The sequence below is a fragment of the Charadrius vociferus genome, unplaced genomic scaffold (assembly GCF_000708025.1).
Source record: "Charadrius vociferus isolate BGI_N301 unplaced genomic scaffold, ASM70802v2 scaffold512, whole genome shotgun sequence".
Lineage (NCBI taxonomy): Eukaryota > Metazoa > Chordata > Aves > Charadriiformes > Charadriidae > Charadrius > Charadrius vociferus.
Window position 1 is genome coordinate 471,017 of NW_009647050.1, and position 24,705 is coordinate 495,721.

General features: G+C 36.5%; 2 protein-coding genes across 2 annotated transcripts in view; both read right to left on the minus strand.

Annotated features, from left to right (window-relative positions):
- ARF4 (ADP-ribosylation factor 4) overlaps positions 1-357 on the minus strand; it is a 12,541-nt gene extending 12,184 nt beyond the window's left edge. Inside the window, exon 1 of the mRNA XM_009895748.1 lies at positions 118-357. Coding sequence (XP_009894050.1) covers positions 118-357 — 240 coding nt within the window. The remainder of the gene's footprint in view (positions 1-117) is intronic.
- A 3,803-nt stretch (positions 358-4,160) lies between these two features.
- Positions 4,161-24,705, minus strand: part of DENND6A (DENN/MADD domain containing 6A) — a 24,755-nt gene continuing 4,210 nt past the window's right edge. Inside the window, exons 4-20 of the mRNA XM_009895749.1 lie at positions 22,282-22,394; positions 21,204-21,284; positions 20,724-20,829; positions 19,505-19,584; positions 17,912-17,974; positions 17,184-17,239; positions 16,721-16,843; positions 16,448-16,543; positions 13,152-13,246; positions 11,303-11,368; positions 11,140-11,204; positions 10,422-10,511; positions 7,235-7,288; positions 7,033-7,142; positions 6,334-6,436; positions 4,774-4,848; positions 4,161-4,292 (exon numbers count right to left, since the gene is read on the minus strand). Coding sequence (XP_009894051.1) covers positions 4,161-4,292; positions 4,774-4,848; positions 6,334-6,436; positions 7,033-7,142; positions 7,235-7,288; positions 10,422-10,511; positions 11,140-11,204; positions 11,303-11,368; positions 13,152-13,246; positions 16,448-16,543; positions 16,721-16,843; positions 17,184-17,239; positions 17,912-17,974; positions 19,505-19,584; positions 20,724-20,829; positions 21,204-21,284; positions 22,282-22,394 — 1,508 coding nt within the window. The remainder of the gene's footprint in view (positions 4,293-4,773; positions 4,849-6,333; positions 6,437-7,032; positions 7,143-7,234; positions 7,289-10,421; positions 10,512-11,139; positions 11,205-11,302; positions 11,369-13,151; positions 13,247-16,447; positions 16,544-16,720; positions 16,844-17,183; positions 17,240-17,911; positions 17,975-19,504; positions 19,585-20,723; positions 20,830-21,203; positions 21,285-22,281; positions 22,395-24,705) is intronic.

The following is a 24,705-nucleotide window of genomic DNA, read 5'->3' on the forward strand; positions in this document are numbered from 1 at the left end:
GGGGGCGGGGGGAGCCGCGGCAGGCAGCCGCTTCTTCCCCCGAAGCGCCGCAAAAGACAGACATAGGGGTTTGGGGGTAAAAAAAAAAAATAATCCTCAGAGCGCCCCCAAACACACAAAAATTGGTTCTTTCACAGCAGCAGCGATTACTGCAGGATCTCCTTCTTCCCCTGTTCCCGTGACCCGGGGCCGGGCAGCCTGCCGGAGGCCGCAGAGCCGAGGCGGCACCGGGCAGCGGAGGGCTGTGCTGGGCCGGGAGGCAGCAGACAGACACAGGGAAGCAATACGGGAATGAAACTGAACCAAGCCATGGTTTATTCGAAACGTGCTATTTTTGAGAGGTATGTTTGATTTCATAACCAGCCGTAACAGCTTCTTGCACAGCTACTCTAAAAAGCCCATAGTATGGTGATAATTAAGCTGCATTTAATTAATGCACTCGAGTGACTGAGCTCCCTATCCCAAGGAAGCATTGGTTCAATCAAAAAACCTAAAAATTTTCAAGGGAGTTATGGCCTACCTATGCCAATTAAAAACGATGTCCGTACACAAAAGCTAACATTTTTCAAACAGAAGCCGTTTACTGATCCTCCATTAAAGAAAAAAACCATCTCTAATGGTCTTGATAGAGTCAGTACCAAACAGTAGGTTACTGTAAGACTCAACTTAGGCTGCTCTTATGTGTCACATTGAAAATCTTCCTCAAGTTTTAAATTATGTTCTTCTGCACGAAAATTCTGTTTTAAATTTTATAAAAATGTAGCTTTCAATCTTAAATTCCAAATAAAGCATATTTAACTTAATCCAGTTAACTTAATCCAGCCTAATATGTTAATATGAACCTGATCAACTACTCTGTTTCAATTTCCTGACAGTTTTAAGGAGTCCCATTTTAGGCTTCCAATACTTTCTATTCAGAGCACTCTGTATTTACACTTTTTTTTTTTTTTTTTTTTTGGCCAGAAAAGTTAAGCTTCCCTCAACTTAGCTGAGGATAAGTGTACTACAAAATATTTGAAGGACTCTCTTGGAAATCAAGTTACTTTCTAGACCTCCAAGCTGGCATATTGTTACTATAGCTAGGTCATTACTAGATACCTTTCATTATTTCAGTTGTTTGAGTACAATCTAACAAACATTTGCTTGCAAAGCGATTGTCAACAGTCAGCATTTCAACATTAACATAAGGGGTTGCCCTGTATAATCATACACAACTATTATTCACAACATACTTTCGACTAATTCCCCTCTATTCAGGGCACAGATGGCAGCACTGTAAAAGGACTGGCTGCACCTTTACTGTATTTGATTGCACTTTATCTTGTGTTTTGGTTCTTGGCATTATTTTTACGTTGTTTAAAAGAAATCTGAGAAGTCCCAAAGCTTATGCATGTCCAGTTTATGCTCTTGCTACACTAATTGCTACCTCTTTTCTAGGACCCTTTCTAATCACCCAGGTATTCTCTCCTTCAGTTAGGGACTTTTTCCCATCGTGGTCCAAAAGACGTGTGTGTATACATACATATATAATATTTATTTCTTTTTTAAAAGTCAGATGACAACTGAAGCAAAGTTATTGAAACTAGTAGTTTTTTTGCACTGCCCTTTAGCCATCGAGCCTCAGATGAATGAGGGTTAGTACAAGCTCTTTACCTATATTTTAAGCACATTGAGTTAAAACCAAAACAAAACCAAAACCAGGGTGGGAAAATTCCAGCAACTACTTTCTGCAGCTGAAACAATTCCTCTGCTGCAACACTATGAATGGCTGAAGCATCCCTAGTCAAAATATGCATACTCAGTGTGAAAGGACTGCAGAGAGGACAAGGTCAGAAACCTGCAATGAGGAAACTGCTTCTGCTGTAGTGACTGTATTTTGCCTAGATGTGTAGTTATAGGTTCAGGTCCTTCTGAACCACCATTACTAAAGCATTACAAGTCACTGATGAACACAGCAAACAACCCAGTACAACTTTTCTTTTTGCTTTTCTTTTGAACAAGATTCTAATTCTGTTTAAGCATCTAGTTATTCAGAGATTTAAACTAATAGCAACTCCATTAAAGAAACCCAATTTGAGCTTTGCTTGCAGTCAACTTCCCACTACCGTGTCGCTCCAGGGCCTCTCAGATGTGTACAGGAAATAGATTGAAGATTGGATAAATTCTGCTTGGAAGCCAGTCCCTGCCAATTGCTTTCTTCAGGCTCCTGCAGCTCTATCATATTACAGCCATGATGCATGATCAAACTACACCACCGCTCCATCACGTCAGGTGTTTCCGGTCACCTAAGGGGTACAGCTTCATCAAGTCAGACAAGGCGCAGTCACTGCAACCTGCAGAACAGCTTTGCTTACACAGGAGAGGGGGAAAACAATCAAATCACACCCATCATCTAAGTCACATAACTTCCAAAGAAAAAAATAAAAATCAAACCCTTTATTTTCTTTTATAAAAATACATATTTGCGGTCATGTGATAGTTATCATAGTTGTTACCAGCTTACATGGTTCCAAGAAACTACACAGTGCTCCAGGTTAAATATTTAAGATAATTTAGTACAAGAATGGCCACATTCATTTCTGGATTAGAAATGCTATTCATCAGGGTGTGCAAAAAAAATTTGCAAGTTCAAAATTAATGCTGAAGTGGTGTAGTTTAAGTAACATAATAGACATTAAACTTTTGGTCATGAGTAATTGTATACAAACCATAACAGTATTAAAATACATTATTTTCATAAAAATACCATTGTGGTGCTTTATATCTAAATATGACATTTTTAGAAAGATGGTATGAAATATTTATCATACAAAAGCACATTTTATAGCAGGATTATGTCTAAGTTTTTAAAAATTCTATCCAAGCACTTAAAAGCAGAATTTTGTTTTTAACTGTGATCCACTTGTCATGTAAAAGCATATGCTGTGTGTATGCTATAGCATTAAGTTGATTCTCCTTGAAACTGGTCAAAGTACAACACTGCATGTGGAGCAGCTGAGTTCTTATATACCACAAACTTGTTCAAGAAGATAAACATCACATTCTTGTTGCTTAATATGCAAGAGGAAATTACTCTTTATGCATGTCTGCTATATGCATATACTGGGAATAATTTCATACTACAATCTTCTCTTGCCACAGTTTGACCTTTCCATAGGCTTTTTTCAGCTGAAGCCAACATCTTCTCCCTCCGGCCCCATTACCTCCTCAAACACCCTACTGGTATAAGTAATTAAAACCCCAAAATTATAACAGGAGCTGACTGCTATGATCTTCAACTGAAACAGACTGTGTATCAGCTAACTCTACTGAATTCACAGATTTTAAAATCCGTATTAGAACACCACTGTGTTTATTTCCTGTGATGAATACTGCATGCTTACATTTACACTAGCAATCCACTTTAAATCCTGAATGTCAGCAGTTTAAAACCACCAATTAGTATTTTATATTTAAGGCATGTGATTAAGAGCACCCTAATTAACTGACACTGAATGGAAGAGACTTCTCTTCAGGAAATTTTTGTCAGCTGCCTTCTTGTCTTTAAAGATGCTAAATTAATATGGTTTTGGAAATATGGTAAGAAGGAGAAAGGAAGAAAATTAAGAACCAATCTGATTATTTCAGCTGCCCCAAAGCAGTTTTGAAAGCAATGGTTTACCAGTAAAATACTTCAACCATAACGTATTCTGACCAAGTCACATAGTGTGTCAGTTGGACTTATCACGAGATGACAACTAAAAGAAAAAACGAAACAAAACAAAAAGCTAAGCAGTCAGGTACTACATCAACAGGACAGTAGAGGATCAATATTGCTTACCCCTGAGTTAACAGCATTGGGTATAGCAGCACCAATTGGAAAACATTCTGCAATGCCAGCACTGCACCATGGTCCTGTACTGTGGAATAGTTTCATATATCCACAGATTTTTCTTTAAGAGCACTTGTTTCAAACATTATTAGACACAGGAATTCCTTTAGTTGCATTGGTATTTAAGTGGAAAAAACAGTGAAAATAGTATAGTGGGCTATACTATTGGTACAGTCCATTTGTAGTGTTAATATACTATTTAGAGCTGGGTTCTGAACTTGGTAAGCCACTGTCTTCTGTGATACTACATTTGCCTTTTGTTTTCTGTACACAAAAATCCCAGTAGCAATCATGTTGTGCCAGTTTTGAGCAAGATGTCCTGTAAGTCATCTGGAAGTGCTAATATAATATCATTGATGTGTGTCTGCAGCTTTTTCAGTGTTTCAGTTTTCACAGGAAGCTGTTCTCTGTCAGCCTGCAACTGCAAAGGTACAATAAAACATGATTTCTACTAAAAATGCAAGTTTACTTTAAGACACAACAAATCTGGAAAATGAATTCCTCATTTGCTGACTGAGTAGGAATTTGGACAATAGCAGGTTTCCTCAACAAATACACAACAGCATGAGCTAACACCAGTTTGGACTTTCAGTAGCCACAAGAAAGTTTGGTTTAGTGCTTCCCTGGGGATTCAGCCCTGCTCCCACTCAGATCAGTCACAAAGTTCCAACTATTTTTAAAAAGACAAGATCAGTGCAACGCTTCCAACATAGCTGAATGATGTTGGGAGGCCAGCTAACTCTTCAGTCATGGCTGAAATTAACTGGTTTTGTTTTAAAAACCAGAAACTGATTCCTTGAGCTACCTAGATCTTGAAGAATATTTTCATTTAAGTACCTGTAAATACAACTATGTAATACTTTTATCTAGTCAAGTCAGCCACATTCAATTCAGTTACTTACCAGTTTATTCTTTAGCTTTAAGACAAGATCCACCGTTTCTACTTCAGTATGCTTCTGACTCCAGAAAACCAAATTCTAAAAGAAGAAAAATTAAAAATTTAAATATTTATGGCAACATATATAATTTTCAAAAGTAATATTTACACCTACTGTTCAGAATGGGTCTTCTCCTTTCCCTTATTCTCAAGCCATTTACTAAACTCATTTTACTCATGTACTGTCTCTACTATGAACTGCAAAATCTGATTTGCATGTTTGACCAGGACTGAGCAAAACAGGAAACTAGGACACAAACACAATACAAACAAATACCAAAAAGTCATGCCAAACGGGTTTCATTTCAAAAATAGCATCTACAATGCAAAATGGCAGTGAATGTTTACCAAATCAGATCTGTCAGCACAATGAAATATGAAAACAGTGCCAGGCAGCACTTCTTGTTTCTAGGGCACTGAAGGAGATCACATAGCTGATAACTAGTAAAATACATTCATTACATGAATTTTCTTATGGAAGTTCTGTTCCCCTACCCCTGTACTATTCACCTACTAGAGACGTTTACTTGTGTACAGAAAGATGGTAACACCTGGATTAAAAGAAAAAGCTAATAAGGAGCAGAGTCGGTAATAAATTTGTGACACATTCCCTTTTCTTTGCAACGAGTTAATGTCAACTATAGTTGGGTAGATTCTAAGTGATATAATTGACCTAGCTATTGCAAATTATTAGGGCTGCTCTATTTGAACAATCTGTTTGGGTTGCCACAATGTACCGTTTGGGAATTGACAAGGCAAGGGATAAAAATCAATGGCTTTTTAAAAATAACCAGCCCTTTTTTTGTTTGTTTGTTTAAAAGCTGTGGTGCTTTTTTTTTTTGTTCTTCCTATTTCCTCTTTAGCTGTACAATCTCTTCTCTCCTCTTGCGATACCTTTCTTTATCAGTTGTTCCAACTCAAATTATACTGATACCCACTTCAGCTTCTTAAGTAAAGAATGGATCTTACAACGTGATCGTTTATGTGGCATTTTGTTATATATCAATAAACAGATTTCGCTTCTCAGCTTTCAATTACTATGGATCAGCTGTACGTTTATTTCCTATCCATATCTAATTAGTTGTCAATTTTCTATGGTACTCATTGAGTTTATACCTTCAAAGCTACAAACTATATCACAACTAAAAATGTGTTGGAACACCAAGAAAGGAAAGCTGAATAAAATAACATTATCAAATAAGAGGGGAAAAAATATTTTTTGGGGGGGGTGGTGGTATTCAATTTCAAAATACACAACAAAACAAAAAAGGACTAAAGATATTTTACAAATTATGACAGTCGTTATAAAAAAAAAAAATGAACTGTATTTCATATTGTTCGCTTTTGCTGTTAGTTCCAGCTTGTACTTGGTTAAAAAATTCATGTTTTGCTAAATCAGGCTTGACAAAATTATCAACATTTTAATGTTCAATCAATGAAAATAGCAGAAGTAAAATGGACTTGAGGGAGAATATATTTTTATTACAAGATGATAAATGTAATAATAGGCACATGTTTTTCTAACCTCATTACAGAGTGCTTCTAAATGAAGGGCCTCCAACTTCTGCGTCATTTCTTTCTGCCGGCTCCTAAACCAACCATCGAAGTTGGGTGATTTCAAAAAATGCCTGATAAAACACCGAAACAAAATACATTTTAATTACAATTTTGATAACGCTCTGTTTTCTGTGTCATCAAATGTAAAGTAATTACGTTTGCGGCTGAAGAAGATATTGGGACCCTTTCTCTGTTTACTTTCAAAAAAATGTAATATTCTGAAATGGAGTATAACAGGTGCTTCTCTTAATCAAGACAAAGATTGAGAAAACAATATAAAGAAAAGGGGTCTGAAAGACAAGAAAGATAAGGAATTTTGTCAGGAAAAAAAGCAAGGCTCAGTTTGAAATATCCTCATTTTTATCTCTGTTTGATTGGAAAGAGGTATAAAGTTAGAACCAGAAATAAACCCACACATTATACTGGTATACAGAGACCTGCAATATTAGTAGCATCTTATGAAAACCATTAACAGGTTACAGAGAAACAGACTTCAGCAAGTAAAGTATACTAAGCACTACCAATTCCTATTAAAGCATATAGTCTAGAAATAAGTCTTACTCAAATCTACACCGATAGTAAGTTTGCTCAGGAAAACAGCAACAGCAATAATTCATATTACTGATTTCTCTTTTTCGATATTTTTTATGCTGATGAAAGAAATAACCTGTAAAGTCCTATCCAGTCTCCTTTTAAACCTGATGTGAGCTGTGGTCCCGCTTTTTCCAGTGTCTTCATGAAGTCATCTTGGCTAAACTGCCTGAGCTGTGGTGGACTCTAGAGAAAGAAAGAAAAAAAAAATCATTAGCATACCATAACTGTTTTCTCTAATCACCAATTTCCAGCTCATTCAAATTATATTTCCTTACCTTCCATGGTGATATGCATTTTTGCAAAGGCATTAGGCTTGCCACATAACGTTCCTAGGGAAAGGCAAAAGAAAGGTTGTTTGCATAACCGGTATTAAAGATACACAGTCCACGTGTATGTTTACTTATCACTTGTGACCACAGCGTTTTCTCTTCTAAGTATTGGTACAGGGTGGAGTCATGCATGTTTACCACATGAGAGCATAAGAAGGTGCTTATCTAATACCATTTGTATTTTCCAACTATGGAACTTTACGTCAGCAAGATTCAAGAAGGACAGGAAGCAAATGTATACGTGTAATATGTATCTCCTGAACTCCAGCCACGAGTAAATAATCTCTCTTTTCTTTGGTGACAGTCCACAGGTACCTTCGTATCATGGGTGATTCCAAACAGTAATCACACTTATGGCCAAGCAGAGTGGGACTGAGAAATGGCAGATCATCATGGAAACGTCTTATATTCTAAAACCCAAGTCTTGGGGAAAGAGCAGTACTGTGCGTGATCACTGCAGTCACCAACGATCTAGAAGCTGCATTTACTGCCTCTGAGGAAGACAAACCATGAGGGTAATGATCAAACCCTTCTCGAGAATCAGTGGACATAAATGTGTCGAATTTGTCCAAAAGTTTATGCCTATACTTGTAAAGCAGGGTGTGATATTTAGCTATATATTCAAATTGGCCTTGTTCTAAGCAGTGGGGTTGGATCAGATGTCCCAGTTAACCTTTGATTTTATGATCTATTGAAGAGCTCTATATATGAGATTTCCCCCCCCTCAAGGTATTTAAGTGTTTGAAATAGCCATCCATACTAAATTTAATTTGCCCATTTTTTTCTGAAACAGCAGTAATAATGAGGAAAACTGAGACCAGGTTTGAGGAAGTGAATTCTGTAGCCCCTGCCACATCATGTTGGCCATTAACATTTCCTGCCTGGAAATGAGACAGAGATAAAGCTGAGCTTCATAATAATCCCTTTGCCAGTTCTAGATGCTCTGAATCTAAGTGGAGACATTGCCTTTTTCTCAAAAGTCTCTTGTAACTTTTGTTCATGCTTGACGTAGGCGCAAGATTTGAAAATCCTCCAAGTACTGCAGTAATCTGAGGAAACAGCTGCCTTGAGGCCATAAAACAACTGCCCAAGGAGGTTTCACTGCTGAAATTTGTCTACTGCAGGTAATCCAATGGCAAAAAACTCCGAAATCAACAAACAAAAATAGAAAGCCAAAACAAAACCCACAGTCTGCCTTGGGAGACAAGCATTGTTCTTTGAAAGTCAGATAGCACATAGGTAAAAACAGAGTTGCAAAGATAAGTAAGGCTGTGAAGAAGTAAGAGAAGTAAATTAATTGCCTAGAAGACAAGTAAGGAAATGCTCTGTCTGGACAAGGCAGATGAAAGGAACAGATGTGCAAGACACAGTTTCTCATGCCAAGCATAACAGCAGTGAGTGCACAAATATGACTGGAAAAGGGAAAAATTCTCCGAACTTCAGTGATTTGCATGGAAAAGCACTACTACTAAAAGACAATAAATATTTCAGGGAAAAAATTTAAGCCAGTCTAATTTACCAGTTGAATTGGTTGCTCTTTCACATATTAATAGAAAGATTACCCTGTAGTATCCCCTCAGCTATCATAGCAAATAGTAATTTGCTACAAGACTACACACTTACAGAGTTGTTCTCATTGCAAAGTACTCTCCAACTCTACCTTTCCAATATTGACATTTCTCAAGGTCAAGGGAAATACCTTTACACTTAAATGGAAAAAAAAAAAAAATTAATAGCGAACAGAGGGGTTCCAAATGTTGACGAAGGGTTAAAGAAATTTCCTTCTTACTCCCTGTTAAAATACACACACAGAGTTTTGCTTTGCATAAATGCTACACAGTACATCACAAGCAAACATCTGAAAATGCTGTCTAGCAACATACACAAAGAAACATTCCTTTCCGAGATCTGAATCTTTTGTCTAGGTATATAAATGTTTCATTTCTGAAATTAAGCTATGGCCTTCATAATTTTTATGCTAAGTATGAAAATTAAAAAATTGTAAGACTACAGTATTTTAGAAAACTCAAGACATCGCTCAATGGTTAATGTCTGTATCTCAAATATTCTTCACAGAAGCACAAAATGGTTGAGTTTGGAAGGGATATCTGGAGGTCATCTGGTCCAACTCCTCTCTTTTTCCCCCGGCTCCAGCATACCTGCAGGTTGCCCAGGAAAATACCCAATTTTTTTTAACATCTCCAAGGATGGAGACTTCACAACCTGTCTGGGCAACCTAACCTGTTCCAGTGCTGTCACACTCACAGTGAGAGAGTGTTTCCTGATGGCTGACAGCCCCTCCTGTGTTGCTGTTTGTGCCCATTGCCTGTCACAGGGCACCACTGAAAGGAGCCTGGATTCATCGTCTTTCTATCTTCCCGTCAGACTTATATACATTTATATACATTGATGAGATCCCCCCAACCTTCTCTTCCCTGTGCTAAACAGTCTCGGCTCTCTCAGCCTTTCCTCATATGAAAGATGCCCCAGTCCCTCAATTATTTTAGTGACCCTTCACTGGACTCTCCAGTAGCTCCATCTCTCTCTAGTGCTGGGGAGCCCAGAATTGTACATGATACTCCAGATGTGGCCTGACCAGTACTGAAGAGAGGGGAAGGATCACCTCCCTCAACCTGGTGCTGGCAACAGCCCTCCCAGCACAGCCCAGGATACCATTGGCCTTCTTTGCTTCAAAGGCATATTGCTGGCTGATACTCAACTCCATGTCCATTAGGACACCCAAATCCTTTTCTGCAAAGCTGCCTTCCAGCCTGGTGGCCCCCAGTATATACTGCTGCATAGGTTTATTCCTCCCCAGGTGCAGGACTTCATACTTCTCTTTGCTGAACTGCATAAGGTTCTGTCAGCCCATTTCTCCAGCCTGCGCAGATCCCTCCGAACAGCAGCACGACCCTCTGGTGTATCAGCCACTCCTCCCACTTTTGTACCATCAGCAAACTTGCTGAGGGTACGCACCGGCCCATCGTCCAGATCACTAATGAAGATGTTGAACAGTACTGGAACCAGTGTTGACCCCAGGTGTGCACTGCTAGTTACTGGATAGTTACTGGACTTACTCAGTCAGGCATAACACCATACGTAAAAAAACCCAAACATTAGTCTAAGAACTCACTAATGGAATAATGAAACTTTCCGTCAATTCCAAAAAATACCGTCGAAGAATCACACTCTGTGCTTCTGTAGGACGTTTCTGTTGTACACCCTTAAAAAAATAGAAATAAAATATCACAATAAGTTGGTTACCCCAAAATATATAATTATTTTTTTAAGATTATTTATTCCAGTGTTTCTGTATTCATCTGCCATAAGCTTACACATAGCACCCCCTACTCTGAACAGTGAAAGGAAAGCAATAGCATCAAGTCCTTTTGCACAGATATTCATCCCTTCAGCTGCTGTTTTTTTATTTTCATGTAAAGAAACTAAAGGGAAGAAAAAGGTCTATTAAAAAAACCTTAGTGCAAATCTGTTAAATGTTTGAAAGCTCTGACTCTTACACACCTCATGCATGAGATTTCTAGACCAAAGAGACTACAGGGGGATGGCAGAGGGTGGAAAACCCAGACCAGATGAACTGATCGATCACTTCAATTCTCTAAATTATTAAGCTAACTTCTTGAGTTCTACCATTGATGTTGTTATCGAAACTGCTAACAAGGCATCAGTCCTTCTTCTACAATGAAGGTGGGTACCTATCAATTCAGTTATGAAATGGGGCAAAGGAATCAGAATCCAGTTTCATTTCAGTTACTCAGACAGAGCTCAGCCTTAAGAGAAGCCACTGTATGACAGTACATAAATTTCCATTAAGAAGAGACTTGCAATATTACCTTTTGTAACTGTTTAACGATTTCTTCATCTTTATTCAAATATGGCTTGTAGGAGGTATAAACACCTAAAGAAAAAAAAAAGCAGCGTATAGCTAAAGGAAAAAACGCAGTATGCTTTTTAAAATAAAAATATGGGTAATTTGACTCTGAAGGAACTTATTACCAGGTTTGGAGTCCAAAGTTTTTAGGTTCTTCAGTTTTTTCACTTTCACCTGCTTTGGAACTTCACCTGCCAAAACATTTAAAGCCACCTTTCTTGAAATCTTAATCCCGATTAATGGATACTACAGTTAATGCGCACTGATTTTTAGAAACTGCTACTTTCATTTAGAAGACTACCTAATATTCCAAGAAGCATTAGAAACACCGACAAGCATTCAAGTATATATCCTGAAACATCCAGTAAACATATGAATAAGCATACAGGCTTTTCACTCTATATAAGGATTCCCTGTTGAAGAAAGGAAAAAAACCCAACCCGAAAACAAACCAAAAACCCAAAAGGACAACGTTCTGAATCAAAGCAGCCAAAGAAAAATACTGACTATATAGCAGTGAATGACTGTTTCATTACTTTTAAATGTTATTCTATCTTCCTTTGTTCCCCTTACGGTAAATGCTTTCAGGAACAAATCTTTAGTACCTTGGCCAAAATAAAAATTGTATATGAGAAATTAAAACAGTAGCCATGGATTAAGTGGTGTAAGAAAATGAATTTAAGTCTCCTTTTCCATAGGCCAAACTAACTTTTGTTTTATTTTGTTTTTCAAATATATCCTTCTCCAGCCAGGAGACCCTAAACCCTGTTAACAGTCTTGCAGTCTCAGCAGAACATTCCTCTTAGATCTAGTTGGATGCTTGTATTCAGAAAAGATAATAGTATAAATTGCTATTAAAACTGCAGAGTAGGGAGAAAAGGGGAAAAAAATAAAAGTCATAGGCCCTCTCTTTGTCCCTAAAGAAATAAAATTTAAATTTTTAGTTGGCTCAGACAGATACATCTCTAGAACTTCCTGACTAAGCATTTCACATTGTTGCACCAAAACTTTAAAATTTCATACTTGAAACTGTGTATCAAATTTGAAGGCAACCTGTGTATATGGCTTTGCAGAGATTTAATAGCTTAATAAAGATTCTATTTTCCAAACCTTAACTACCCAGCAGCTAGCTAACTCCTCCCCATACAACCCTGAACTCCCACAGATATTCTGAAGCACAGACAGGAATGATTATTTTAAAGTAAAGCAAAACCTTGCCTAATTCTATCAAACACAGTACATAATTCTTAATTAATTTGGTGTATTCGGAAATTGAATGTAACTTATTCTACAAAAATGAATTTCATGGTGTATTATCCTAACTGGATATTTATGCATTCCCACTTTCAGAACAGAATAGTGAACCTGTCACAGCAAACAGCTGCATTCAGGAATTTCACATAATAGAGTACTGCAGTATTTTATTACAGGCAAGCAACTGACATGTTATCCAAAGATTACATTAAAATTCTATTCAATCATGTAAAGGAAACTATCCAACTTTAACAATTAATGATTACTGGAATATTGCCAGATTAGAAATATATTATCAAAATACTGTCAAACAACTTTTTATATTATTGCAACATACAAACTTAGTTTTCACATGGGTTTTACTTTCTGTGCACCTGCTGTGACTGATTTATTACATTCTACTCATTCTAAAATTAACATCGGTAACAAATGATCTTTCTCATGTTAATACTTTATTGGTAGAAATACAAAAAACGGGTTGTGCAAAAGATAAAACATTATTATTAATGAGTATTGCCACCTTTTGCATTTAATATACTAGATTTGGCAATACAAGACATACGGTACTCAAGAGCCTAATTTCATTTGACACATTTACATCCACAAGGATTTGGTGAATATTAAACTAAATTAATTGAACTAAATTACATAAGTTTGTAAATAAATAAGCACTCAGTTAGATCTTGTTGCACAGGATTGTAGAAGATATTTGTACTTTACCTGGAAGTTTAATATCTCCAATTCGGATAATGTGAGGCCAGTGCTGAAGTGTTTTAGCAAAAAAAGGATTCGTCACCCCTAGAATGACAGATGGTCTAGAAAAATAATGACAATATTTAAAATATGACAGTAAGAGCTTCTGTCTTAACGAATACAAAAGGTGAACTTTAATTCTTAACTTGAAATTATTCTCCTTTTGTTTTTACGAGTTACATTTTAAGTTGCATGCAAGAGCACTGTATGTTTATCAGTTTTTAAGTTTTAGATAATAGCAAGACAGATGTATCTTAAAGTTCAAATGGCAGTGCAGAATAAAAGTGACATCTGCTTAGACTCCTGGCTAAATTCTGCCCATTTGCAATGATAAGACCAGGGTATTATCTGGTTGGTTTTTGTTTTTTTTTCTTTTTTTAAAAACGAGCAGGAATCTGTCTCCTATTTGAAAGAAAAATTGCTATTTTTCAAGTTTTGATTATAACAAACTCTCAGTAGTTCAATGTGCATGCCAACATGACTGCTGTTTGTATGAGACTTCTCAGTAGAGCTACTGCTCAGATGACATGATTAAAAAAAAAGAGATACTTAATATCTATTTCCTTTTCAACACTTCAGCATTCTTTGTTAAAAAGCAGTTATCAAGTGATAAAGTACAAGCACATTAATAGCCTTGTGCCCAAGCTCCCAACCTGTCAGATTTTTCTGGCTACTCTGTGCTTAGAACCTGGCTTCGAGGATGCATCGGGGGACCCAGAGAACAAGAGGCAGTAACAGCACAGGGCTGCTGCTACAGCATAGAGCTGCAGAATTTGGGATTTATAGCATTAACGTGATGAAGTAGCAACATATTTTTTCAGAATAGTGTCTGCCATCCACTTTATAGGCAAACATTAGCTAAGGTGAGAGCGTAACTGCAAGCCTCATTGGAACTGCCGTATTAAAAACACGTTATCATAATTTCTTAAGATTGGTTTTTAAAATCCCAAATTCTAAACACTTTTGTGCACCATCCTTAAGTTTCCTCTCTCAAGGCAAGGCAGGGAAAAAAAAAGGATGACTAATCTTTTTTTACATTTTTATTCAATTCTTTCAGCTATATCATGGTGGCAATTGGGCATAAATTTCTATGTTAATCTACAAACATTTTTGACTGTTCCTCCCTCCACTTGCCGATTGTAACTATGTATCTCTCTCTCTCTCTCTCAATAAAAGCTCATTAAGCATTCACAGACAGGACAAAAATCTGATCAGAGAGCTCTGTAGCTAGTATAATGCCTGGGCTACGGAAATAGCAATTTTTATATCTTCATTCCATCTTAGAATGTGCAGCAGGAAATTGCATCAGTTCCTCAGAAGTCTTTTCTTGCTTGTCACTAGCTCAACCTTCACCAGAAAAATCACTTCTTTTGAGTCCTACTGCTGTTCAAATATGTTCACCTGAAAAGACTTTACTCCAGATATTAAATATTCTTCCTCACTCATTTGACTTCAGTTTCATTATTTTTTGCTTTTTCTGTAGTCCTGTTAAACTCATTTGCACTATTGCAAATGTTAATGATTTTTCAGTGTTACCACACATGATTTACAGTCTCTCTTCCAAAACAATGATAAAGACCAGTGTCCATAAAAAGGTCTCAACAGATTCCTTTGTGGTACTCTGAAAAATCAATTTATGATGTTTTATCTCATGTTCTTTTCATGGTCACAACTTAAGAAACAAACCGAGTCTCAAAAGAACCCAAACAATAGGCACTCCTCCGTAGGAAAGGATCAAGTCTAGCCTAACTTAACGCAAAATCTTCTCATGCCTATTTTGAGTGAACCAAAAAGCAAGCTGCACACAGAATTGTGTGAAATATACAAAAATGTATATTCTTTCACTAACTAGAGGGCTAAAGACCAACGGTTACAGTCAAGTAAGGCTTTCATTTACACACACACAAATAGTAATTCTCCAGGTCAAGGTAAACCGGTAGCAAATAACGTAGAACCTTGTTTCACTGCTACAAGTGATACAATAGGAAGACTTGGTAAGCTACTTGGTCCCTTTTAGGAACCTTAATGCACCATATTTACAAGAACCAATTCTGATTTTAAACCACTGAAGTAATTTCTGAAAAGGCAGGATAAATCAAAACATCAAGATGAAAAATACTGTTTGTTCTCCTCTCACCAAAGGTTATAAAATACGCAGAATCTGCAACATCTGGATTCTTCCCTTTCTTGGGAGTCACTGCTTTAAAAGCCTATTTCCAATCTTTCAATTTTTTTTTCCCCTATAAGAAAGCCAGAATGATTCTAGCTGTATTTCAAATACTAACATACATACCGAACGACCTTTCTATTTTGCTACAGAGGAGCACATGCAATTTTTAAACATGGGTTACTAAAATATAACCAAATTCTTCATGGAATTATTTTTAGAAATTAAATTACATACTGCATAACCATTCCCATGGAATACAATCTAAACATAAAGCCTGTGTTTGTATATTTTTCCACTGCTGTGTCTCTGGCAACACTTTTATTGAGAGGAAAAATACAGTAAAAAAAACCCAAAACAAACAAAACAAACCCCAACACAACCACCACTGCCTGTTCAGACATTACAAAAAAATTGTTTTTAAAAAGATCAGTGAATCTAAACTCACGCACTCCATTTCCAGACCAAGTTGCATTTAAATAACATATAATAAGAAATACTGGAGGTGTATGCTCTCAAAATAGAGTAGGATTAAAAAAACAGTATTTAAAAAAAGGGGAAAAGTGTGTCCTTAAAGCAGTTTCAGAGTTGTTTTTGTAAACTCATGCTCTTAAAAAAAAATTATCTTGATTTCTGAGTTATTTACAACATCTTTTTAACAGATTTAATGAAGAGATACTCAGTTTAAATTATTGTCTCAACTAGGACACCGTCTGGATTAACTCTACAAAACAGCTGTATGGATGTTGAATTCTAGAAGTCACTTTGATTAGTAATTGCTTAAAACCAAAAACAACGACAGAAGAATATCCCAGGAGCTACTATGGAGCTGGTATTGCATAGACAAACCCATACTAATGAAGCTCAAATATGGTTAAATTATTACATTGTTTCACAATTTCTTTATCCTACCTAACTGGAGCAAAAATTTAAAACAGCTAACTACTGCGCTCCTTAAGATAAATCTTATAAATAAGGAGTCTAAATGTATTCTCTAATGATAGAAACTCAGAATAGTTAAGCAGTATCTTAAAACAGATTTATGGCTACAAGTGGCTTTGAGCAACAACTTCATAACAAAGTTTGATTTACTTACGGGGCTTGCGTGCGAGTTGTATATTCTTTGAATTCACTGTCATGTATGGTAAAGTATGGCCTGAAATCACTGCAGTACTTCAACGGTGAAATACAGCTGCAAGGTAGAAAGAGGATAAGCTTGTTCTATGTATATAGTGCAACGTTTCATGAAAGAAACAAGCCAATCTAAAATTTGTAATGCTTTGTTATATTGTGATCAAATGAAGTTGCATTGAGCTGCAATCTACAATGACTCACTTGGTGATTAGTTAGGAAGCTCCACTACATTTACCTAACAAGTGCCAACACGGTTTCTGAAGATTCTGATGGTGATGGTGCCATCACGACAAGTGGCTCTCCTAGCAGTACTAGTTCCCAGAGCATCTGAATGTGAAAGAACACTGGACAGAAACACCTAAAAACAGATTGAAGTATTTTAGTACACTTAACATAACCAGAAGAAATATGTACTTCAGTAAAAATTGGATAAAAAGGAAGTTTGAAGTAGTATTTAACAGTGATTTGAAAAATATAAAATACTCTTGTAAAATGGAACATTTAATGCACTTGCTTATTTATTGCAGTTTCAGCCTGCACGTTGTCTGAATTGTTTTAGCCAGCTTTAAAGAAAAAGAATATCAAAAACAATACTGATAAATGTTAGCTTGCAAGTATGGGATGTGTGTTACGGAACCACCATAAATCTTTGACTTGTGGGAATTCACAACTAGGAATAAATCAGTCCAAACTCCTACCTGAAAAGATCCACTTCATGAACAGTCGGTAAAGCCATGGAGATCTGAGCATCTGCCTAAAAGACACCGCAATGCTTGGGTTTTAGTCACCAGAATACCTAGGTATTAAATGAAATAGTTTCCCTTAAATGTTTACAGACAGTAGATGGTATATACCCTAATTATTTACCACTACTGTACTACTGCAGTATGTACTACATTATCTCCAAAAGTGATTATTTTTGTGTGCTAAAAGCAAGATATCCCCCAACACACAGACCACTTACAGTATGCAACTTTCAGTTCAGAAAAGATCTAAAATACCGAAGCTGTTTCAAACAACTCTCACACAGCATATGAAGGCACAGACAGATTTGGTTTATATTCACCTTCTACGTCTAAAGATTTTTCATTCAATTTTCATCGTAAAAAAAAAAATATTTTAGTATAGTTTCACCCATTAAAAGGATATTCAAGTTCAGTAATTTTGTCAGCCAACTATCCTCTTCCAGGTGCTGGACACCTCTCTTCTAAAGTACTTGGGGTAACTGGGTTAGAATACTTTTTCTACGAAGAATCCAACTCTAGAGTTCTCCATTAAAAGTTTCAAAGACTGTGGATTTCATTATTATCAAAGTATATGAGGATTCGCTACCAATCTTTTATAAACAAGTTTAAAGTAAAAGGAAGGAAGGCAGATATTTGGCTTTGTGTTGGGGTTATATGCAATACAAATATCTAATCTCTACCTGGTGCATATTCTGTACTATTGGCGTTGTTCCAGGCTTGTCACGATATGTTGGAATCCGCAACTTTGAAAGAAAAAGAAAGATTTTTTTTTTCCCTTGTACTGAATTCAGCAGAGACTTAAAATGCTGACTTACAGACAATATGTGATATTTAAAGAGGATACACTACAGTATGATGCTTATTTTACTCTACAGAACATCCACATAACAACGAATACACAGCTGAAGTCTACAGATCATTGCTACGGGAGTCATATGCACTACTATGTAGTACTACACTGCAAAATGTATATTAGAATATGAAAATTACACTTCAGTTAAAAGAGACTACAGATAACATTAGTCACAACTATTACAATAATAATGCATTTAAATGTTGGAGTGAACAATCTGAAATAAGGTTATGGGGTTTTAAGGTGGTACAGAATTACTTTTAGAAAAAATCCTCTCCTAAAACATCAGACATTGATGGGTATGAGGCAGAATCCAAATAGACTGAATAACATAAATATATTTTTCTGACCTCATAGTCTGCATCTGTTAAGTCTTGAGTGCTACAAATTTAAACATACTGGAAGCTGGTATGCACAAATGGATGTAATTTATACACAACAATTAAAACTGACTGCCCAAACAGTGTAAAGAAAACAAAAACCAAACAGGAACAATACCATTGAAGATGGTAATTATGGTCTTACTCAGTTTAGGAACACAATTTCAACTCTCATGGATAAGAATTACCGATGAGAAAAATGCAGGCAAGACCCAAACAAGACATATCTGACACTTATCATTATCATCCAGCATCCAGAACACTGCTTTATTAAATTTGTGCTTTCAGAACAGCTTCAGAAACTTCTCCTTCCTCTCCCTGGTGATGTACGTGCATCTAGCCATAACTTGAGAGTATCTGCTTAGAATGTACTTCCAATTGTAACCTCTGGATCCATCAAACCCATTTGATTGCACTTCGAATGAAGATGCTGTGGCTCCAAGAGGCCCAGTTCTTAGCCACCATTTAACCTCTACAGTTCTTCCCCATGTACTAGATAAAACCTCTTTAATAGCTTTCTTCAAACATTTTTCTCTTTCATTGAAAATTATCAACAGACCAAGAAATTAATTTCTGGTGTGTGAGCCAAAAAAGATTTTTACTTGTCAAACTTTAGGAACAAGAATGATTTTCATCAATATATTTAATTTGCTTGACTGGAACTTAACTCTCAGCATTCTGAAGTGTTACTTAATGTTTGATTTGACAAATATAATTAGCATTGAAGTCTTCTAGAATGCATATTCCAGCAGGATAATATAGACATACAGTCTATATACAAATAATAGTTGTATTGAAACATGGCTTTTTATTATCTACAAAAATTACACGTTAACCTATGCACCATAAAAGATCCTCCCCTCCTCCCACCAATCAAGGAACCTAATCAAGATCTCCCAGACCTTTACTCTGAGCGGATTGTACATCTATTCCTGTTCTGAAGTATGAGACACTGAAAACAAGGCAGAACGCAGTGAGTGCCTATGCAGTAAATGGAGGGGAAAACATCCTCAGAAAAAAGTAAGTGCAGGAGTATTTACCTTCATTATAATACCCATAATAGGCAAATGCAGTATTTTCCCCGGAGTTGGTGGTGGCCAACGATCAACATCGCTACAAACTTAAAGAAAGAGAGTATAATTTAGAACTAGTTTATATATGCTATAACCTGTGACATTGTTGTCACCTTTGCGCACACTACAATTTTAAATTAGTGCTGATAGCCCACAACGGTTCTACTTATCTCTTGATCACTCTAAAGTTTTACAGCCTTTTCGACATTCTTAATGTATTATTTCATTAGAACTATAGTTTTTCATTTCAAGAAAACAGTATCCTCTTGTCTTCCATTTTTTGTAGCAACTAGACTTGTTGCTTCTTAGTTGAAAAAATGTTACATAAGAAACCATGAAAGTACGTCTTAACAAACTTTGAAAAGATCACAGACATTTATGTACATTAGCTACTACAAAACAGATAAACACAAGTAGTTAAGGAAAAAGCCAGCTTTCCAGCTTGGCTAGAAAGTTTTTCCACATTTTTTTTTTATTTTTGAGTATCATTACTAATTCTAGTGGTTTCTACAGAGCTCATTTTGTTCATAATACGACACGTCAAAAAAATGTGTTTATCTACAGGTGACTAAGAAATGCAATTCCTTCATCAAGAATGGTTTCCACAAATTGCTGCTCAGTGAAAGCACAAAGACATGAATTTTGTCTAGGGCTGACACAGTAGAAAGAACACAGCACTTCTAGGCAAAGAGCAAATAACTTGCCCATTTGGCACGCTCTGGATCTTAAAGTTCTAAAGTAAGGCTGAGGCACCTGTTACCAGTGCTGCTTTGCTGCTTTTTCCCTTTGGTCAAAAGAAACCAAACCATACAACACTCCCCCGTGCGAGATCACATTTGTACAGTCGCTTAATGGAAGTTGTCAGAATGCCCCAATGGACTCAATTTGTGAAGAGTGCAAACTAAGGATTGCCATCAGCTACTTGTGCTGAACAGCTGGCCTGAAATACACAACAAACCCTAGATGTTTTTTAGCGGGGAGCTTCAGCTGTCCCATGAAGGATCCAAAATTAGAATAGCTCTGTTCAATGATCTAGAAATCCAGCCAGTTTGCTAAAGTTTCAACCCTCTACCCTGCAAGAAGACAGAAACACGAACTAGAATGTGACAGTGTTGTTTGCTATTTCTCCAAAAGAAGTATGTAATATTATAGGAGCTCTTCCAGAACAACACAATTGTACCATTACCTGCTTCCAGGAAAGCTTCACTTTTTTCAAAATATTCTGGCGCTATCTGCTTAAGCATGGTGCGAAAGAGATGGACATAAGGCAGCTTGCTGATGAGGACCAGCGACTGGAATAGAGAGTAACAAAACAAAAATAAAATTTTAAGTTAACCCTTTCCCTCGATTCTCTTGCAGTTCTACTGGTTATCCTCGGAGAACGTCAAGTGTGTTTCTTCTCACACATGCAAGCCAACCACACATTTGACTACAGGCAACTGCAAACGAACAACTCATGACTTTTTTTTTTTAAACACAAAAAAAATTTCTGTGCAGCTGGAACATAGCACCACTGATGTAAAACTAGACCAAATTATGATAAATCAACAATGAATTTAGTTAACAGAACAAGATACTCTTCCTGCTCCTCTGAGGTCACTGAAAATTAATTAATTTCTGAATTAATATTTTCCTAAAAGAACTGAAAATTGAGAATTGAAATTACCTTCTGGAAATAGCCTCTTTTTAATGATTTGTCTCGAACTTGTCTGAAATACACATAGCCATAGTAGTATGCTGGATCTTTCTGCAAAAGAAAGAATTTGGTACAACAACCTACTACTGCCCTTCTTTCTGAAGCATTCAATATGCATTTTAAAAGCTTATTTCCCTGCAAGCTCCAAAGTTGATTAGCTACAATAAACTAGAAGGATTACTCTGTTTATTGGCGTTATTTTTTTTAATAAGTACTTCAAAGAGAAAACACCAGTGTGTGGAAACAGCTGTGCTTTCTGGCTTTACTATTTTTATATCTACATTCCCCTGACACACCATGCAAACAAAAACAGAATTTATTTCCTGAGGAATAAGTCAACACTCATAATTTTGCAGAATGACACTAAAAAAATTAAGCAGTTAAAAATCTTAAAGCCCTGACTTGGAAAGATAAAAACTAGTCTTTCAATGTATTAGTTTTATAAAAGATTCTTGGAGTACTAAGGAATCATGCTCTCACATTTCAAAGATAAAACATTAGCTTCATCCTTCCTACAAAGAGGAATTTAAGTATTTGCCACATAACAGATCTAAGTTGAGTTTGAGAATCAGACTCCTACTAGCATAGTTAAAGGCCTCTCCATTCCGTAAGGACATGAGAACAACTTTTTGGCCACTACCTCTTTTAGATAACTGCTCCATCTTCGAAAAATTAAGGGTGAAAACATAGAGAGACATCTCAACGTTTCTGGGGTTTTTTTTTAAGTTATAAAGCACTTCAGATTTCCAGTAAGATAATGGTTGTTACAATTCAATCTACAGGTTTCTAGTCAGGAACAAAATCGGTCTGCTCCTCAATTTATTCTTTGCAGTCAAAAGCCATACTAAGAAAACTTAGATAATAGTTAACAAAACTAATTAGTTAATTATTACGATAATGACATGCTACAAAAAACATTGGGTGAGCTTTTATCTTTCAGGACATCCAGTTCAGAGATTTTGTTTTTCAAGCATTAAATTTAAGCATGAAGACCTATAAATTAACATTACCCAGAAGAAATTAACTTCATTTTTTTCTTATTTCCAACCTTTAAGTAAACTGGCAGTTCTCTATCCAATTGGTCCAGAAAACAACAAAATGAGACTTTCCTTCCAGGAGACCGTCGAAATCTAAAACAAAATTGTGTGTCCCCAAGACAACCTGCACAGGGGAAGAGATAAACAACAAACAGACAGTATTCTGAGTTTGAGCCTTGTTTAACATGAGGACTTGTCTAGAGCCAAAGAGGTAAAATAGTTTTGGTTTATTTATCTTGCACTGCTATTGTGCCCTGCTATTGCGACCATTTATATATTTGTATATTTAAAAGTGAACAATCTGGCATCTTTGGCAACAATAAATAGCCCACCTTCAACAAGAAAAGAAAGTCATTCTGCCTCACAGCGAGTTTACTAGACTGTCACATCCTTAAGCAGCTCTACTAATGGCTGTCCTCCTACTGTTATTACACATTTTATTGGTCTGCCTGTATAGTTCTGATTATCTTAACCATGTCATTTCTCCATTGAATGACTGCACTGAACCTTTTTTTGATGGCAAACAGTTCATACATAAGTCACATCGTAGGAGTGTATTATGCTGATCTCTTATAACTTCATATGCAGGCCCAGGACTCAGTTTTTTTGAAAGTCGCAAAACTAACTGCAGAAAGCTGAGTGAAAATGAGTATTACTTCCCAGTAATACTCCCAAGTGACATTTCCCTTCATTTCTACTAAAATTAATTTCTGAAAGGAAAGTGTAACTAAGTATATTGACTATGTGCATCAGTTATCAAAGAAACTTTCTCCAGGTGGAACATGAGAACAGAAGTATCAGAACTTGCATCACTGATACTCTCACGGCTGTGTTCTTGCCATTACAAATGCTGTCTGCTGTTAAAAGACAAGCAGCTCCAAAAAAAAAATTTAGTTCAAGTAGAAGCTAGATAAGCTGAACAGAATATGCTGTTCATGGGAACAGTGACAAGGGGGACTGCTAGAATCTTAAGAACATGCCGGTACATTACTCATTCTAGCAAACCTGTAAAAAACCAAACCAAACCAAACCTCAACCCCTTTGCAATGCAGTGTTATTAACATAAGCACAGTCAATTGAAAGACAACATCCTGAGCATTGCCAACCTGTGGTAAGCAGACCAACTTCACCATAGTAATGTGAACGTTCATGCAAGTGGCTATAAAGAACAATCTACTACTAAACTTATAGCTACTGTTATAGCAGTAAGTTTCCAGCTTGCAAAGGACACTTGCTTCTCAATATTGAAACTAACTTCTTCATTAGTGCTTTGCTGTTACAGCTTTTGGATGTAATTTGCAAAGACGTCCAGGAAAAAAAAAATCTTGAAGTCACTACTGATCATCTGAACTCTTCACAGCTGTCCTGTCCTACATCAGCCAGCGCTACCTGACTAAACAGCAAGGCAGAGCTCCATTCTCCAGATAACTTTTCTTCGCACTTCAAAGCTCAATTTCATCTTCCTCTCTTTAAGCCACATACAACTGCTACAGCAACCACAGACAGCCCAAACCCTCAGTCAAATTCACTGGCTGTGCAAGGAGCAGTGTGGATTAATGCTGGCATGTTCAGAGCACTCAGGTCTGAGTCTTAGAACCCCTTGAAGCTGCGGCAGGAAACCCACAATGCACCAAGACAAAACTAAAAGTAGCAAAACACTGCGTTACGAAGTACTTAGCAATATGAATCCAATCATAACAAGAAAAAACACAGCACATGCCAATAATAAAGCACTTAATATTTGCTCCAAGTTTTCATAGCTAGTTCCCTCCATCCAAAGCAAAAAAAAAAAAAAAAAAGCTATTATAAAAAGCTAAATGCAGAAGACCAAAAAGTAAATTACTCTTAATCTATTATGTTGAAATATCATTCAGAATATGACAGCTTCTTACGTAACAAGCTAGTCTGGTAAGTAGAATTTGAAAAGATTGGTAGAAGCCTATTCTTTCTTCAACTATCCATGCAGAAAAGACAAAAGCATGATTTAAAAGATACTAGCACTGGGAAAGTACTAAGAAACTTAGCTTAAAAACACAAAAAGTGTCATGATCTAGTACCTGATTAAATCCATTTCCCCCCCAAAATTCATAGCCACTACAAGTCCTAGAATGATATCTGTTGGTAGTTGTAAAAGAAAAAGAGTTGAACTAATCTTTTGAGTCGTGAAAACCTAGGAAAGACTGACCTCAAATTTAGTTGCAAGGTAACAACTTTCTTCACTGCTATATTACACAAAGCTTTTCTTTTATACTACAGCCTGTGATGAAAAAAAAACCAGACAGCATACATTCCCAACCGATTTCTAGAATGCAGGTTTTACGTAAGTAATCCCTCTATATCATTTGAAACTTCTGCCTACCAAGAATAATCAAGAACGTACAAGTTCTTACCAGGGACATTATAAAAAGCAAAAAGGCAGGTTTCTTTTTTTCCTG